A 19,435-nucleotide genomic window follows, 5' to 3' on the forward strand; every position below is an offset into this window, starting at 1 on the left:
CTATGCTTTTCTTTGATGATATTAGTCCTCATTGAGCACTTTGGTATGCACAATTGCCCACCTTTGAAAAGAAGTCCATCTTGGATCAGAAAATCAGAAAACTCCACATGATACCTTTCATCAAATTCAATACATACCTTGTAAATATCCTTAAAGTCCTTATTTGTAACATACATATCTTTCAATGCATTAATCCCAATGCTTTCTAATTGGATTTTAGATATAGTTAGCACTCTTCTACTTAGTGCATTAGCTACTTTGTTGGCTACTCCTTTCTTGTGTTTTATGGAGAAGGTATAGGCTTGGATAGATTCTACCCATTTCATATGCCTATGGTTTAACTTTTCTTGGATATTAATAAAACTCAAGGCTTGGTTGTTACTATAGACCATAAATTCCTTTGGTAGTAGATAGTGCCTCCATTTTTTCAAAGCTTGAACTAGTGCATACATTTCTAGGTCATAAGAAGAATATTTTCTCTTTGTCTCATTGAGCTTTTCACTAAAGAATTCTATAGGTTTGCCTTCTTGGCTTACGACTGCTCCTATGGCCACATGACTAGCATCACATTCAATTTGAAACACTTTGTTAAAATCAGGTAAAGCAAGTACTGGTTGTCGAGCTACCTTTTTATTGAGAGTTTCAAATGCCTCATCCACCTCCTTTGTCCAAGAGAATCTGCACTTTTGACCACCTTTTATGGTTTCCAACATTGGAGCACATATCTGACTGAATCCTCTTATGAACTTTCTATAAAATGTGGCTAATCCATGGAAACTTCTAACTTCACCAATAGTCTTAGGAGTAGGCCAAGAAAGAATTGCATTTACCTTATCCTGATCCATCTTCAAGTGACCTTTGGAGATCACAAATCCAAGGTAGATGAGTTCTTCCTGCATGAACAAACACTTCTCCATATTGATCATCAATTCCTCTTCACTCAACTTTTTCAAAACCATGTCTAGATGCCTCAAGTGTTCTTCCTTTGTCCTGCTAAATACTAGGATGTCATCCAAATACACTATTACAAACTACCCTATGAATTCTTTTGAAACTTCATTCATGAGTCTCATGAATGTACTTGGGTCATTAGACAAACCAAATGGCATAACCTTCCACTCATACAACCCTTCATTTGTTTTGAAGGCTTTTTTCCACTCATCACCAGGCCTAATTATAATTTGGTGGTATCTACTCTTTAAATCAATTTTAGAAAAATATTTTGCACCCCCCAAACAATCAAGAAAATCCTCTATCCCAACCATTGGAAATCTATACCTTATGGTGATCTTATTGAGAGCTCTTGAGTCAGTACAAAGCCTCCATGTTCCATCCTTTTTGGGTGCCAAAACTACAAGTACTGCACATGGGCTAAGGCTCTTTCCAATCAGGTCAGAATCTAGAAACTCTTGAATCTGCCTTGCCATCTCCTCATTTTGTTGTGGTGTGAGTTTGTATGTAGCCTTGTTAGGCAATGTAGGCCCTGTGATCAAGTCAATACACTGACTGATCTCTCTCATTGGCGGCAAACTCCTTGGCACTCCATCTGCAACTATGCCTTGGTATCTACCAATGATCTTCTTCACTTCCAGACTGTGACCCTTGTCCTTTCCTTCTGCCCTGTCATCTACATCAAACTTCTCTTTTGAGGTTGGTATTAGAAGCAATGCAAAACATATTCCTTCTTCCAACTTTATCTCCTTGAGGAATGGTTTTCCCTCAATCATCATCACTTTGGACTCAGTTTCTTTCTTCTCTTAATTGTTTTCAATCAAGGGCAGTAGCTCTATGACCTTGCCATTCTCTATGATGGAATAGGTATTCCTAAAGCCATCATGGTGTGCTTTGAGGTCATACTGCCATCGTATTCCAAACAAGAGGTGACAAACATCCATGTTAACAACATCAAACAAAATCTTATCTTTATATGCACCTATCTGGAATTCCACCCATGACTGCTCTTCTACAAGTGTTTGTTGCCCCTTTGTGAGCCAAGACACCTTATAGGGGTATGGATGGGGTATCCTCCTCAATTTCAACTTCTTTACATTTCTATTGACACAAAATTCTCAGTAGACCCTGAGTCAATCAAAACTTTACATACCTTTCCTCCTGATTGGAAAGTGGTGTGGAAGATAGACTTCCTCTGAGGCGGCTCCATAGGTGTTGGTACCTTCAAGAGGGTTCTTCTCAGCATTATTGCCTCTCCTATCTCTCGATAACCACATGAATTAGGTTTACTACTGCCTTGGTAATTTGACTCTTGGGTTAGGTTGGCTCTCCTTTCTCCTTGGGAACTAGACCCCATCTTCTCTGAGCATCTGCTGGCAATGTGTCCGTCTTGGTTGCAGTTAAAACATTTTATTGGTCCTGCTCCTCTTCTTGATGATCTACCTCTGAAATTAGGCCTTTTCCCTCTGAAGTTGCCTTTGTTGTTGCTATCATTCCTTGAGGAGTCTTGACTGCTCTCTCCTTGAAACTCAAAATATGATCCTCTTCCTTTGAAGTTTCTCCTTCCTCTTGGCTACTTACCCCTTCATCTACTGCTCTGCTCTTGTATTCTTTTGAGCTTCTCCTCTGCCTTTAATGCTAATTGATAGCATTTATGAATAGTGTCAGGGAACAAGAGGTTCAACTCTTCTTGTATGTTCCACCTTAGGCTGTTTAGATACCTTGCCACTCTTTCACTTTCATCTTCAACCTTCTTAGACTTTATACTCAATTTCTGAAATTCTTTAGTATAGGCACACAAATCCATCTCTTTCTGTCTGAGATTATGCCTTCTCTTGTGTAATTGGACTTCATAGTCCTCATGTACATATACTATTCCCTCTTTCACTCTTTCTCCTTGCACAAAATTCCACCATGTTAGGGCTGCTCCCTACATTTTTGACCTGGCAATCTTCATCTTTTGGTTGTCAGCAATGTCTTCACATTCAAAGAAGTTGTTCAAGGACTCTATCCAGTCCATCACTCCATCGACATTCATATTCCCACTGAAAATAGGAAGGTTTGATTTCTGGTCCATGGTTCTCCTCTCCACATACTTCAAGGCATTGACCGAGTACCTATGCTCTGTAGGAACTTCCTCTTCTTCCTTCCCTTATGGGTTCTCCTCTTCTTCTCCCACTTCCTCCGAGCCATTAGGTCCTCCTCTCTATAGTTTGCCTTCCGAGTTCTCAATCAACTTTCTAAGATGATCATTCACTTGTCTGTTCTCTTGCACCATCGTGGCAAGTTCCACATTTGTCATCTTTGGAGGAATTCTTCTAGCCTCACCCTCTGATTCTTTTCCTAACATGTACTATTCTTCTTCCCAAAAGGATTCCTCCTATGCTCTGATACCAATCTAATGTAGAGCCTTGGTATAGGTATAGGATAGGTTCCCCTAATCCAAGAGCATACCAAGGACCTTAGCAATCACACAACACTACAAGGGGTTAAGGAATATTGGTTTGACAAGTCCCACATCCCTTTCTTCCAAAAAGATTTCCTCACAAGGTCTCTTTCATTGAGCATCTCATAAGGTCTTCTAGAGGCTCCTAAGGACCCTATGACCAACAATGGTTTGGTCCCTTCTCCAATGAAAAAATGGCTATTTAAGGCTTGGTTTGAAGTCCCTCAGGTCAGAGAGACCCCTTTCAATCATTAATTTAGGTTCCATCTACTGGTTTGGGGTAACTGCTGCAACAAGGCCTGCTAATCCTAGTAGCCCTGTCAGACCGGTTTTCCACACTTTACTCCTTATTTCTCCAAAAGACCTAGACAAAAAATTCTAGATATGGATACCTTTTTGAGAGTTACAAAACATATCCTAAGGGTTCTGACTAGTTGGGAACACAAGAATCCAAACCCTATTTTGATTAGGAGACCTAATAGCCCCAATTAGGCCTATTTTACAAAGGAGTGTGTAGACACAAACCTTAAGTCACCAAACCAACTCAAGGAACACTCTTAGGACATGGAAAATACACCAATTCCTAAGTCTTAGGCCATGGTCAGACCTTTAACCCCTTATATGAGACCTGTTTTCTTAAACTTACACGGTGGCCACATGGAGTTGCCCAGCTTAATGCATCAAACCCTTGCCTCCAACTAGTCCTAACCTGCAAAAGGCCTTCAAAATCCTAAAATAAATTGGCCATACTTGCATCCCCTCCCAAGCCATCCATCCACCAATGAAGGATCAACAAGATGAGGCGATTTCTTTGCAAAACCCTAGGCAAAACTGTCAAGTCTAGACCACTTCCAGACAATTGTAGGTTTCTTCCTTGTCTTGGTGAATTAGGACCACAAACTTGATGCATCTGAAAGGTTATTGGCCACTCTAACACATCCCATTGGTTTCCTAATTCCAAAATGTCTGTACAGTATCGTACACCGTGCAGAATAACATAAGTGTAGGAAATTCTCAGAATTGTATTACTTCAATGATGCCAAATTTTTACAAAGTCTTCCTCTCTCCCCAATGATGATTGGGAATGAAATTTTATACCTTCCTCAACGGTTATCAACCACCTTTTGAACTGAGGTGACCATTGGAAGGAAGTTACAATTTGTAACTAAAGTTGTCAACAAAAGTTGTCATGTTGAGCAACTTTTGACACATGTTAAATCCACCTACCTAGAGATGTTTCAACATGTCCTAAACCTTCCTAAGACATCTCCAACACATAAAAACCTATAAAATACTCAACTAAATACCCATAGGCTCATATGCCCATGGTGGCTTATCAACTTGCCAAATCCATGTCATTGGGTAACAAGGTGGGGTTTATTACAAAAATCAAACAAACAAGACTACCCTATTACATAGATTGAAAGGTCACATTCCCATGTGTGACCTTTAGCCTTTATTTCTCTTATCATCTTAGTCATGAGGTGCCCCTGCACCAGTTTGGGGACGATAAAGAGAGTGAGATACATAGCTAAAGAATGCTAATAGGAGCATGTTGATTACTGAAATTTGACTAAGTTTGAAATTTTATATGATCCTCTTAAAACTAGAATCTCCATTTATAAGTTCTATAGAGCTAAAACCACTCTCAAACATCCTACCAATATATACATGAAATATAACTTAAAGTATAAGAAAGAAAAAAGACATATTGAAATGTGACTTATACTTAAATGTTATATTTTATGTATATATTATCCTTTGAGGGTGGATATAAATTGTGCCCAGATTGGAAAATATACACACACAAAACCTTCACATTGGACAATGCAAAACATTTGGTGCTCGCCAAATGCAAAAAATTGACTTTTCACATTTGGCGAGCGCCAAAATGTGAAAATTCAAAATTTTGCATTTGGTAAGCGCCATATTTGGTAGTCGCCAAATGGTTTGGATTGGAAACCACCAACCCTTTGGGTTGGATTGTACTTGGGAATGCAACCCAGGGTTGGGTGACCATTTGAGGTCTGAGATGTGTTTTTATCAAAAGATTAAAAAATTTCATATATTTTTGGCCGTGCTCTCCATCAGGTTATGCACATGTTTTAATGAAACTAAAAAAAACACCATAGCAACCTCAATCTCTCTCTTAGCTATCCAAGCATGTAATTTTTTTTGCATTTTGATTTCATTAAGGCTTTCATCTATAATTTATTTTGTTAGTGTATCCATTTTTGGTCAAAAATCAACATGCACTATTTTGGGTATAGTTTTTTACACATTCATTGGATTTTGAAGAAACTTATATTTTTAGAAACTAGAATCCATTCTACACAATTTAATTTTTTTTTTATTAGTTATCAAAGATTATAGGGGGGAGCACACTCAATTTTTGTTTTTCAGGATGTGTCCACTTCGAAAATTAGTTAAAAAACATATACTCATTAAAAAAATTAGCTGAAAAATCTGGCATAAACTACAAGGTGTTAGCTAATTTTTGGAAACATAAATGAAAAATGAAGATGTCAATTGCTCATTGAAATAATGAATAATATTGATTCTGGATCCATAAAAAATGTCTTAGCCTAAGAACATTAGATACTAATAATGAAAAATCTATTGTAAAAAAATATGGTCAATGAATATAAAAGATTGGGTTTGACCTCAAGCATCAATGGTAGCAATATTACATAGTGTGTAATTACATCAACTATAACAAGCAATCAAATAAATAAATCGTGGCTAATAAAGAAGAAAATTCAAGTAAAAATAAGTAGAAAAACACCAATAAAAAGCCAATGTGAAGTGTGAAAGAGTGGACCCAAATAGAAATGAACAATTAAATTAACATGACAAGAATGAGATATTTCTATAATATTCAATAAAATTTAATTAACCAATGACAATTTATCTAAAATTATATCTCTTACAACTAAATGACACTTTGAAGAGATGACCCCCTAGACCAAGAGTCACCATCATGCCACTTAAGTCAATATTTTTATCTAGGGATATTATTTAGTGCGAGTCCTAAATAAGAATATGTCTAATATGAACATAGATCATTGCAGTCTAGTGTAGAGGTATCTTATAGAGACATCAAAGTGTTTTATTTTCTACCAAGGGGAACTAAGCTACATGACAATGGATATATATAGATTCATGTATTATGATAGGACTAGTAGATAACATGAGGTCTATCAATGGGTATGTGTGGACATTCTCTAGTAAACTCTCATCAAAATATAAAATCACGATTGAAATCTTAAAATCTTGAAGCTTTCTAAAAAAATAACACAACAATTTCAACTGATCAAAGATATGTAAAAAATAATATTGATCATGATAATCATGAGCCACATATAAAATTTTTTTGAATATGAAATAAAAATTAGTGAATGGTATTTTGAAATGGAAAAACCTTTTTATGTTAAAGAAAATCACACATGTAGAACTTGCTCTAGACTCCACATTAAATTTTCTAATCATTATGAAGTTTTTTAGCATCCATGTGTATTTCTATATATTAATTAGATTTTCTAAGATTATATTATAGAAGGTCCATCTAGATTGGTAAACTATTTTATTTCAAGGATTTTATGTGAAATAATGGATAGATAAATATTTTACAAAAAATCATGCTTTGATGGAAAATGTGATAGTTGTGGTTGTTTGTAACATTTGAAAAACATTCATTAGCCTAAATGTAGCTTATTTCTCTAATTACTTTTCTAAAATGAATGTCTTACCTAGGAGAGCATAAGAAAGATGATTTTATCATATCGTCCCAAAACAAGAAATTATTATGTTAATGAATACTACGTCACTCATGTATACTGTCAATATTCCTTCATTGAAGGTTAGTGGAGGCAATGGTGGTATATATATGAAATATTCCCCTTGCTTTTATAATTCTTTTTCTAAGTTTTATGCTAGTTTAGGATGTCCTCCTACTTATACTTTTTTTCTTTTGGTGGCATGGAATATTGGTCTAGTTTTTATTCTTTGGTAATTATAGTTGGAAAGAAAATTTCAAAACTTCTAAGGTCATTAGATTATTATTTGGCAAAAGCTTTTGGATTCATGAAAGGAGACTTTGTTGTCTAATTGTTCTATAGATATTTTTTTTTATCATTGTGAAGTTCAAATTTTGAGGCAATTTGATTTATGTCATTTGATTGGATATATTCCTTCTAACTTTATTATCAAATCTTCTAATAAGGTAAATATAGTAGGTAAATGGTTTCCTCCTCTGTCTATTTTCAAAAATCAATATTGATAGTTCCTTTTTTTTTCTGTTACTATGAGGATTGGTGTTAATAATTAGATGGAGGCATGGGCATTCCTTGCAGTTTTAGAGAAATCTTGTGAGATAGGTTGGAAAAAGTTAATTTGTGAGATGGATTTGATGATATTAGCCATCAAGACTGTGATTTTCTTGGAGGTTATCTTCTTATGTTGATTAAATTCTTTGCCTTTTATTAATTTTTGAGTATATTTTCTTTGTTCATATCTCTACAGAATGGAATGCCATCGTGTATTATTTGGCCAAAGGATTCTTTGATGTTAATTGCACTTGGAAGATCACAAATTGAATGTTCTTGTTTTATACTCTATGTTTGCAATTTCTTCAACTTCTTCATAGTGATTTGGTTTGATGCAGGTAATGTGTTTTTTATCAAATTGATTTATTTTATTGATTTCATGATTCTTTTTTAATTTATAATGATGAATGATTTGTTGTAAACCTCCCTACATTTTAACAGTTTCGACTTTAATGACAACAAATAATATTTAGAAATCATTATTCAATTTTATAAGATTCTATAATTAATAATAGTTAATTTTAAAAAAATAATAATAATAAATTTAAAAAATCAATGCAAAATAAAATATACAAATACGAAGAGCAACAAGCAAAGTTGTTTTGACTGTTAGTTTCAACAAATTTATAGATTTAAAAACAAAATTCCTAGGTAGATAATCTTCACTTTACGTTAATCTTATAGGGGTGAGGATCGAGTAGTTGAGTACTCTTCACTTTATGCTTCTCAAAATCCTACGTGGAAATTTTGAACCACTCCCATTTTTTTACAGCAGCTTATTCGACAAGTCCACTACTTATAATAAGGTTTCAGGGTCACATCATCAAATGGGATGCCTCATTAGCATGCTTTTTACCAAGGTGTCTCAAACAACCCCCCCAAAAAAGTGAGACGGATACTTGTGCACTAAATCATGTTTTTAGTGTAGTGATGTAGTACCACATGATTATGGGTAGTCATAATAAGCAATAACAACTTTTGAGTCACAACTATTGATACAATATTGTCAAAAAAAATAGACATTAAATCAACAAATGTGGATATTAAATGGACAAATGAAATCAACTATTATAACCTTCTCAATTACTAGATCTTCTCTCCTATTCTATAATCCACAACTAGTCTTACTATAACCTAAGTGGTTAAACTTATGGATTTTGGTGATTCAATCTTGTTTTTCATGAAGAAATTGCACGAATCACGCTACTGGATTAGACATGCGAGGGTACAGGTTCACATCATTCAATGCATCTGTGCTCCTCTGACGAAAGAATTCAAGATAAGGTTTGATTTATTTATCCTAAATGTGAGTACCAGAGTCAAAAGTTGAAAGGTAGAAAAGAAGTTGAATGGTTGGAATAATTTTATTTCATCGTTGTGAGAAGCTGCCAGAGATCTTATAATGGCCTTGATTTGTAGCGCTCTACCATTTGTGGGCGACTGCCGCGGCTCTGTTCGGCAACGATGACCTCGATCCCACGCCCTCCACATGCAGTAGTGGTGCCCTTTCCTAGTCAAGGCCATGTCAATCCGCTCATGCACTTTGCCAAGCTCTTGGCCGCCAGGGGATTCTTCGTAACTTTCATCAACACAGACTGGATGGAACAGAGGATCTTCAAAACGCCCAACGATTCCGCGGCCGTTTCCAATCAGTTGCAGGAGCAAGGCCTTCAGATTCGCTTTCTGGCTCTTCCCGATGGCCTCCCTCCCGACCATGGACGAGTACAAGCGATTTATGAGTATTTCCAGGCCACGCAAAAGTTAGGCCCTGCCATGGTTCGACTCCTGCAGAGCACCGCCAATGAAGCCCCGCCGATCACTTGTATTGTCAGCTCTTGCTTCATGTCTTGCACCCACCAACTAGCCACATCGCTGGTTCTGCCTCGCGTTGTTTTCTGGACCTTCTGCACCTCTGCCGCCATCGTATTTGCCAATTGTCGGATGCTTCTGGAGAAGGGATACATTCCAATAAATGGTGAGTTGCTATAACCTTTTATTTCATACTGATGGGTGATTTTGGAGGCATGCTGCACTGTTTATTGTAGTGTTAATACTTGTGGTATGCAGTGAAGGAGGCACGGCGGGCGGAAAACCTTATCACTTGTCTTCCGGGTATGATTCCCCCTTTGCGGCAAACGGACCTTCCGACTGCTTTCAGAGTTGAAGACACGGCCGATTCAACGTTTCAATTGATGATGTACGAATCCGAGATTCAGAACAAGGCGGATTATGTGCTTATCAATGCGTTTGAAGAGCTGGAAGGCCCCGAGGCTGCAGAGGGGCTCTCCAAAGGCTACCCTGCTCTGCCCATCGGCCCTGTCTTCCTTCCCGACTTCCTCCAAGCGACTAAATCCTCTGTAAGTGTTGCTACCAGCCTGTGGGAAGAGGACCTGGATTGCCTTCAATGGCTTCAGACTAAAGCACCTTCCTCTGTTCTGTACGTCTCTTTTGGGAGCATCGTGGTGATGTCGATGGAGCAGTTGCATGAACTGGCCCTAGGGCTGGAGGCCAGCGAGCAGCCTTTTCTGTGGGTATTACGGCCTGACATAAGCGAGGGAAAAGCCACGGTGTTGCCCGAGGGATTCAGAGAACGAATTGGGGAGCGCGGAAGGATTGTGCAGTGGGCGCCTCAATTGAAGGTGCTTTCCCATCCCTCTGTTGGCGGATTCTTGACCCACAATGGATGGAACTCCACTTTAGAAAGTATTAGCTTGGGAGTGCCCATGATTGGATGGCCTCTCTGGGCAGAACAGTTTCTCAACGGCAGATTTTGCAAGGAGATATGGAGGATTGGCATGGATTTCGAGTCTCGAGTTGAAGATGAGAATGCTTTGGTATCGAGGGAGGAGGTGGAGAAGGTGGTTCGGGCAATGATGGAAGGCCCCCAAGGAAAGGAATTAAGAAAGAATGTGGCAAGGTTAAAAGAGGCTGCAACGAAAGCAGTGATGCCGGGGGGTTCATCTTATCGAAATTTGGATAAATTTACCAGCGACATGACTGCAAGAGCCAACTCCCAGTTTGAGTAGATCGAGGTTTTCATGGTTTTACTTTTGAAGTGCTAATCTGTAATAAGGGAGAGACAGAAAATCTGTTTGTACCTTATGTAATCTCATGTGATGTACATGGTATTATGATTATGTTTGTAAGTTTACCCACTCTGAAGATTATGAGCTGTTCTGGACTGTTTTCTTTGAGTTCCCCTTGACAGTGTTGACTGTCTATTTATAGGAATCAATTTTTTTATTGTAATTAATTTAATTTTTTAAATTGAAAAAAATTGAGTGACACTCATTTTTATATCTATTAGTTTTTTTCTACATTAATCTTTTAAAATTGAAGTTGCCTTCGATAAACATGAATATGAATTTTTACACTCTTACAGCTTAAAAAGAACGCATTAAAGAATGTTGTTTTTGTATGTATCAAGTTTCGTTTAAGTTAGATATAGTAGTATTTTTCGGTGGAATAGTTGATAATTGCAATTAGATTAGTGGAAATATAGAGGATTCATGTAGATCGTTAGTCATGTAGATCGTTGCTTTTTGTTTCTAGTTTCTTTTTTTTGTGATGTGTAGGAAGACAAATATTAGTAGCAATAAGGAACTTGAACATAGAATTTTTGTCCATCTTATTTTCAATCAATTTGGTCCACTTGAATATGTGAAAATTATTAAACATGAACCATTGGAATTTTTTGTAGCATCTTGCACCCCATCTTCGATACACAAATAATAATTAAAATAAATTAAATATAATTAGTAAAAAATTGTTATTATTTGGAGTTAATATACATATAAAGATTTTAAATATTTATGTCTATTTATTTTTATACAATAATAATGTACTGTATATTACACAAATAATAGATAATTTTTTTAAAAAAAATGAATAAAGTATTTAAAAACAATCAAAATATTAAATATGATTAATTGTTAAATAGGCAATACGTAAAGTAGGTAAGTATTTTTAAAATTATATAGTGTCTAATATTTTTAATAAATTATCTATTCATCAATTGGCTAGATATGAATAACATCACAAATATCATTCAAGGAGACAACATAATGTTAAAGTCAACATGTGCATTTAATATGATTTTGCAATGACTATTCCCAGCATGAATCAATAGAGAAAGATTAATGACATTTTTAAAATTTAAAATTAAAAAAAAATTTATAAACTATAAAAGTGTTGCTCAAAATTTTTAATTTTAAAACAATGATTAGCTGAACTAATAAAAAAGTTGGATTGAATGAATGTATTAGTATTCTACGATAGACAAGAACTAATTTAGTTTTGAAATGAATCAATTTTATATATATATATTTTTAATTATTAATAAAAATATAGATAAACAAAATATAATTTTACTTATATTAAAATTTAATTAAATGATTATAAAATAAGTAATAATCAAATTTATTAAATAAAGTAGAGATAAAATTATATAAATGATAAATTTTTTTAATATAAGTATTCACTTCTACGATAGTTTGTTGTCTTTAATAATGAAGATTTTATTATTTAGTGTGATCAATGATTAGAACTATGAATCTTACAATAGATTTGTATTGTAGAGTTAATGATAGAATTGAAACAAATATTAGACTAGTATGTCAAATGATTATTTGTTCTAAGAAAAAAATGTTGTGTGATAGTAGATTCATCTACTTCAAGGAAAAAAATGTTATGTGATTTCATCTTCTTATGATAGATTCATCCACATTTAGTGAAAAAATTGTTGTGTGATTTCATCTTCTTGTGATAGATTCGCCCAGATTTTGTTTTCAGATTTAATGTTATGTGTGTTTCTTTCATATTTATTTTTTATCTAAAATTTGTGTTAAAAATAACAAAATAAATTTCAAAATTTTAAACTGGTAATTTTTTAAATAAAATACTTATTTTAAACTTTTAGTTTGTGAATTAAAACAAAAATATTAAGAAATGCAGGTGCAAAATTGCATTTCAAGCCGAACCCTGAAATACAAAGGGTTAAAGATTTTTCAGAATATGAAAAACGCACAGGAACTTGGACGCTTGAGGACTTTCAAGCTCTCGAACAGGGCATGAACAGCTCTTAACATAATTGAAGTAAACTTTTATCAAACGCCGCAGTTGCAGATGTTTATGCTAAACGTGGAAGCACACACATGGCATGCGATCTGTTTGATAGAATTCCTGAAAAGAATCAAATCTTTTGAAGCATAAAAAAAGCACATAACTCATGTGACAAACTGAATCAAAGAAATGTGGTGTAAGCATTACAGGTTAAATAGACAAGGCATATGAACTGTTTTATAGAATATTTCAAAACAAATGTGGCTGCGACCAGCTGAGACAAGTTCTGCAAACCGTTTGACGAAATGACTCGAAGAAATTTGATGTCATCCGACACCCAGATTGGATGATCGAGGAAGAGATTACCAGACGGGTTTAGATTAAGAGGAGATATTTTATGTTTTGCTATTGCTACTAAGATGCAGGTTTTTAAATTTGTTGCGAAGACAGCTCTGATATCTATCTACACTTCTGTGAAAGGATTATTAACTGCTAGTTTAATAGCTTCTGTCATTCGTGCAGAAAACTATTAAGGAGAGGCAATGGTTTTGGCAGATGGAGTGGTTATTTGTGTGAATTCGATGAGATGAGGATAAAGTACAGAGTTAATTTTCATGGGGTAATGGAACAACAAACAATATCCATAACAAAGGTAAGCATTACAGTTGTTCTTTACAGAAAACAGTTCTTTCTTGATTTGATATTATTCTCATTTTGAAGGATGTTCGTATCTCTTGTCAAGATAAGCTTATTGCGAATCATGTTATAAAAGTACATACGAATACAGGGCAAAACACTAAGGATTCACATACCCTTGGTAGAGAAAACTAGCTTAAAAGATTCATTGTGTACTTCTGAGTAAACTGCAAACCTAGATTATCAAATGTTGTTGCTACCATGCAACAAGATAACTATGTTAGAATTAAACAGCAAATGCGCCAACAGGACACGGAATCTTGGTAGTTGCTCCCATACTAATTGCTATGAGGCAAATAGAAACTATTATTTGGATAAGTGATTCTATTGCAAAGATGTGCTAGTCACATCTGAAAACAGAGGGACATGTAACAACATCCTAGAGCCAGTCCTGCTAACAGCAGTGTCTGCAGCACACAATTCAAATATTAGCCAAGAAAAGCAGCAAAACTCAAAACTAAAGACAACTGTATGGTAGTATACAATAGAAAATACAAACTCCAAGTGTTTATTATCTACCTCGAGCCCTAGCTCTAAAGGAATCTCTGTCACGAACCGTATTTTCAATAATATGTTAATAGTAAAAAGTGGCGGGTTGAAAGAGTAAGTCGACTGTTAGAAGCCGATGGTCGAGCCATTTTGGTCGGCTTGGCAGTTAACTTCCTCCATCACGGTAGCCGAAGTCGACTGAACTCCCACGATCTTTGGGGGGCGACTTGGCACGTAGTGTCCACAACATAGAAAAGTCTGCAGTTAACTCCCTCTTCCCACGGTGAATTAGCTGTGAAGTCGGCAGATAACTAAAACTTCTCCACGATCCATGGTGAGAGGTGGTCGACTCAGCTCTCCACAACTGCAGAGAACAGCAGTCAAAGGCCAAGGAACCCGTAGACGTGTCGACAAGGGAGGTAACTGAGAGGTAGGAAGATCGGTGACTGATTATCATGCATAGTTGGTTAAACCGAACTCTTGCTAAGTCTAGGAAAGGAGTAGACGGGGAGGATAGGTGTTAGAGACCTGTCAACCTTAGAAGCCAATCTAATTGACAAATATGCAACAAGTAGAGTTCTAAAACAAGGGAACTTTTAGTGTTTAGCAAAGGTGTCGAAGTCATGGCTAGGTCAAAGCCAAAGTTTTAGCAGCTAATGTAGAGGGAAAATAGTATAAGTAGTAGCAAAGGCTCGAGAGAAGAGACATAGGAAGATAGGAAGAAGATCAGGGAAAGGTAGAACATAGAAGAACGACAGAAGATCGTTTAGAGAGGAAATTTTAGAAGAATTGATAGAGGATTTGTGACCCAGCATCCAAGAGAGGAGTTGGCAAATTTGAGGAGGAAAGCAAGACCTTCACCTTAAGCCAGTAACAAAGCATAAGGAGGTACGATCCACTTCTATTCTTGGTCAATATGCATTTAGAAAGGATAGTGAGAAAGTTGCAAAATAGTATAATGTTTACTAGAATGGAATTTGATTGAGACATTCCATGTTCAAATTAAATTTGCTTTAATGTTCTTTTGAATAGTCATATAGGGAAATACATTATGAGGTAACATTGGATGAAATAATTATGAACATGCATGTTAAATGTTAAAGAATGGTATTTAGTGCTTTATGGGTTACAATAGTTAATCTTTTAAATAACGTGTACTCAAGATAACTCATTTATACGAAAAGATTCATACTTGCGCTACACTTTCTTTTAAAAAAAAAACTTATTTGATATACTTTTGGTTTAGAAATGAATTCATGTATGTTTATCAAATTTGCGTGATAGTTAATCAATGAAAGATTGTTTTCATATATGTGTGAATGTACTTCCATGAAAGAGTGTTTTATTTATGAACAAAAGTAATAGGAATGTTGTTATTTCTATTAGACAAAATGATTGTTTTCTTTATGAAATTGTATTCTTGATTTATATGAACCAAGCTAGATAGGCTTGTGTATGGGGAAAGTTACCTTCTGGGATGAGTGTCGGATATAGAATCCTAGAGAGAATAGTTTGCTTTTCCAAACTATCTATTTTTGCTATGCATGGCATTATACTCAGTCGAGTAATCCAATTGAATAAACCATTGAAATAGATGGAGTTCTTTTATTTATGCTCTCTACCATATCCTTGATTGATCTTGCTTGTTTCTTAATGGAATTAGAAAAATGAAAATGCATGTATCATCTAGGCGCGCACCAGATTCCATCTTGTCTTTCAAATTCGTTTTGCTAAACAATTCGTGCAGGGTCGGGTATTCTTGATTGACTAAGAATTTTGGGGAAGCGTGAGCTTCAAGGTTGGGCAGAAAAAGCGACTAATTCTTGTTCTCGTCTTCATTCGAAGGACTCAATTGAAGCGACTCAGATTGGAGATCAATGGACACATCTCTCTTTCTTTTATGTTTGATTATACTTATGGGAATAGAAATCCTAAGCATGGTATAAAAATATGTAATGAGATATTTATACATTCCATTGTTTATGAAAATTTCTTTATCTCCTATTGATATCTGTTATTCTTATTTTCAATTTATCAAGCTTGGGTTATTTTTTTGTATGGAATAGACTTATTAACTGCTTTATGAGTTTATTTATGAATAAAGAGTATATTATGTCTTATAGAATAATTTACGTCTTTACATTTTGGTATCAGAGCATAGGTTGTATAACAATAGGACCTATGAGTCACTTCGCAAGTTGAACATTGAGAATAATAACATTTTGTTGAAACTTACAGAAATGGTGTGAACGAAACAAACAACTCGCAAATCAGTAGCTGGGTATGCTCAATACCTAAGGGTCAAGAAGGATCATATATCTCCTGTTAGGCCTATTGTTGATAATCATCCAAGTGGACGATGGATAAGTGAGGAAGAGGATGTTCCTTCCGTAGAGAAACAAGTTTTTGTTGAACCAAAAGAAAAAGAAATTGTTGAGATAGGAATAGTCCCTATTGAGTCCCTTGAGGATAAGACTGTCCCTATAGAGGAGGAGGAGGTTGAGTTATAATATTCTCCTATTAGGCCAATTGTGATTAGCGTTGACAAGTCAGAGGGATATGCCCCGCCCAGTGCTAATGAGTCAGAGGAATATACCCCACTCGGTGTTGATGAGTCAGAGAGTTATACCCCACTAAGTTCTAGTGAGTCTGAAGGATATACTCCCTTGACTCCAATAGAAGAGTGATGTATTTATGTAATGTCACTTATATTTATCAACAAATAAAGATGCTATTTTATAATAAATTTGAGTTGAATATTTTTTTTGTATGATTCCTATGATAGTAAAATATGTACTTTGAACCTTAGTTCATTTAACCATGTCAGATATCATAAAACTTAGATGCTATAGATGTGCAAATTATCTAACTATGTCCTATATTAGTATTATATTGGCTTTTCCTGGTAATAAATATGGATATTATTCTCTATGGCTATATTGTAAAGGTAGATTTATAGGGATTTTTGATTAAGTAGAAGCTATGGATATCATAACCCTTGTAGATATTTCTTTCTTTTTTGCTAAGAAATATTAACATTCCCTGATGTAGGAATTTTTGAATTACAATGGGTTCAAGGACCACAAGGGATGGGTTTAGTAATGGAAATGAAAGACTCGATCAAATCCTTGATCTACTGAACCATCAGACTGCAAGAATGGATGGAGTCGAACAAGAGGTTTGAAGGGTCGGTGAAGTCCGAAATGAAGCTCCTAGGGTTGAGGAACAACTAGATAACCGAGCAAGAATTGAAGGAGAATTGGCTAAGGACCTGAAAAGAATAGCCCCACCAAAGTTCGATGGAAAGACTATTGGTGATAGTGCAAAGGCATGGGTGATAGAGATGGAGAAGTACTTTGGTCTCTGTAATATGTCCAACAAAACCAAAGCAGTATGGGTTGCTTACCAGCTTACTGGAGAAGCTGCTACTTGGTGGGATAATGAAAAGTCTGAAAGGAAGTTGTAACCTGGAGATGTTACTTGGGAGTTATTTTTGCAATCCTTTAGGAAGAGGTGGCTTCCTTAGTTATTCTTCGATAAAAAGATGATTGAATTTCAGAACCTAACACAAGGTGGCATGTCGGTGAGTCAATACTAGGAGAAGTTTACCAACCTTCTTAAGTATGTTCCACAATATCAGATGGATGAACGATTTCGCATCCAAAAGTTCATCTTAGGTTTGAGACCTCATATTGGAGCAAAAGTGGATATACATAATCCATTGACTATGGAGGAATTATTTGAGAAAGCAACCAAGCAAGAGCAGAAGTTGCCACAGTTGGCAAATTTCCGTAGAAATGTGAATACCAGACCAAGTTTTTGAAACAGGAATTTCTAGAAGAGCAACAACAACAACCAACAAATAAGGAATCTGAAGAGAGGACCCAACACTCAAGAAAAAGGAAGAGTGAATTGGGATGGTAATAAGAGAGAAAATAGTAACACCAACTACACCAACCACAATGCCCAACAAAACTTGGATAGAAGTAGGTCAGGTAGTTATTCTAGACCTAAGGACAGGTGTTACAAGTGTGGAGGGAACCATTATGCCTAAAAGTATCTGCATCATACCCCCACACAAAGAGGAGTAAGTCAGCAAGGAGCTTCACAACACTAGATTCATGCAACAGTTGACAACCGTCAAGCTGGTTTTCAAGCTTCACCTATTCAGATGACAGGTAAGTTTTTTGGGCAATCAGTTTCTATTTTAATAGATACAGGAGCTACTGAATGTTTTATTGATCCTAAAGTAGTTTGTAGATTATTTGTTAGACCTGGTTATATGTCAAATGCATGGATAGTCCAATATGGGAATCAAGCAGAACATAGGGTAGATTCTTCTCTATTTTGCAATGAACTAGAGCTTTCTAGTTTCCAAACTCAAGTTAACCTTTATGTGGCACCATTAGGATCGTATGATGTGATCTTAGGTATCAACTGGCTAACTGAGCACAAAGCCGTAGTAAACTGTGAGGATAAGCTCATTAGTTGTATAGATGATTTTGGGAATTTAGTTGAAATTCTTGGGTCTCAAAAGCCTCTTGAATTAGACACATTTCAGCAATGCAACTCAAGAAAGCCCAAAGGAAAGGATGTTCCATAATTGTTGTCATGGTAAGTGATTTGGATAATGTTGAGAAAAGCCCTAAGGATTATCCTATTCTTAGAGAGTTCCTGGATGTTTTTCTAGAAGACCTTACTAAGTTGCCACCAAAGAGCGAGTTTGATTTTTCTATAAAACTCTTACCGGGAATGGAGCCACAATCTAAGGCTCTATATAGAATGACAACTATAGAATTGTATGAGCTTAAGGCTCAATTGCAAGAATTGCTTAGGCAAGGTTTTATTAGACCTAGTGTATCCCCATGGGGTGCACCACTGATCTTTGTAAAGAAGAAGGATGGCACTTTAAGGTTATGTATTGATTATCGAATGTTGAACAAAGTAACTATCAAGAATATATATCCTTTGCCAAGGATAGATGAATTGTTGACCAAATGAAAGGTGCAACGGTATTTTTCAAGATTGATCTTCGATCAGGATACCACCAATTAAGGATTAAGGATGAGGATATTCCTAAGACTGCATTCCAAACACGATATGGACACTATGAATTCATAGTCGTACCTTTTGGTTTAACCAATGCCCCAGCAGCAGGGGTTGAGAGATCGCAAGCTTTATGTAAAATTTTCTAAGTGTGCTTTCTTTCAAGAAAAGGTGCATTACTTAGGTCATGTTAGAACTGCTGAAGGAATTTCAGTTGATCCTGCAAAGATAAAAGCAATAGTGGATTGGTCAACACCTCAGAATGTGTCAAAGGTCCGAAGTTTTATGGGACTTGCGAGATATTATAGGAAGTATGTGGAAGGGTTTTCTAGGATAGTAGCACCTATTAATTCACTTCAGAAAAAGGAAAAAAGGTTTGAATGGACTAAGAAGTGTGAAGAGTCGTTTCAGCTCTTGAAGC

At 35.8% G+C, this 19,435-nt stretch overlaps 1 protein-coding gene across 1 annotated transcript; it reads left to right on the top strand.

Annotated features, from left to right (window-relative positions):
- The first annotated feature begins 9,088 nt into the window (after positions 1-9,088).
- Positions 9,089-10,916, top strand: LOC131064340 (7-deoxyloganetin glucosyltransferase). Its single transcript, XM_057998448.2, has 2 exons — positions 9,089-9,697; positions 9,790-10,916. The coding sequence occupies exons 1-2, from the start codon at positions 9,187-9,189 to the stop codon at positions 10,746-10,748; spliced, it is 1,470 nt and encodes a 489-aa protein (XP_057854431.2). The 5' UTR covers positions 9,089-9,186; the 3' UTR covers positions 10,749-10,916.
- The last annotated feature ends 8,519 nt before the right edge of the window (positions 10,917-19,435 follow it).

This window comes from Cryptomeria japonica, chromosome 10 (assembly GCF_030272615.1).
Source record: "Cryptomeria japonica chromosome 10, Sugi_1.0, whole genome shotgun sequence".
NCBI lineage: Eukaryota > Viridiplantae > Streptophyta > Pinopsida > Cupressales > Cupressaceae > Cryptomeria > Cryptomeria japonica.

Coding starts and splice junctions, on each gene's coding strand:
- LOC131064340 (XM_057998448.2), top strand. CDS start 9,187: ATGACCTCGATCCCACGCCCTCCACATGCAGTAGTGGTGCCCTTTCCT. Junction 9,698..9,789: donor GGGATACATTCCAATAAATG/GTGAGTTGCTAT, acceptor TGTGGTATGCAG/TGAAGGAGGCACGGCGGGCG.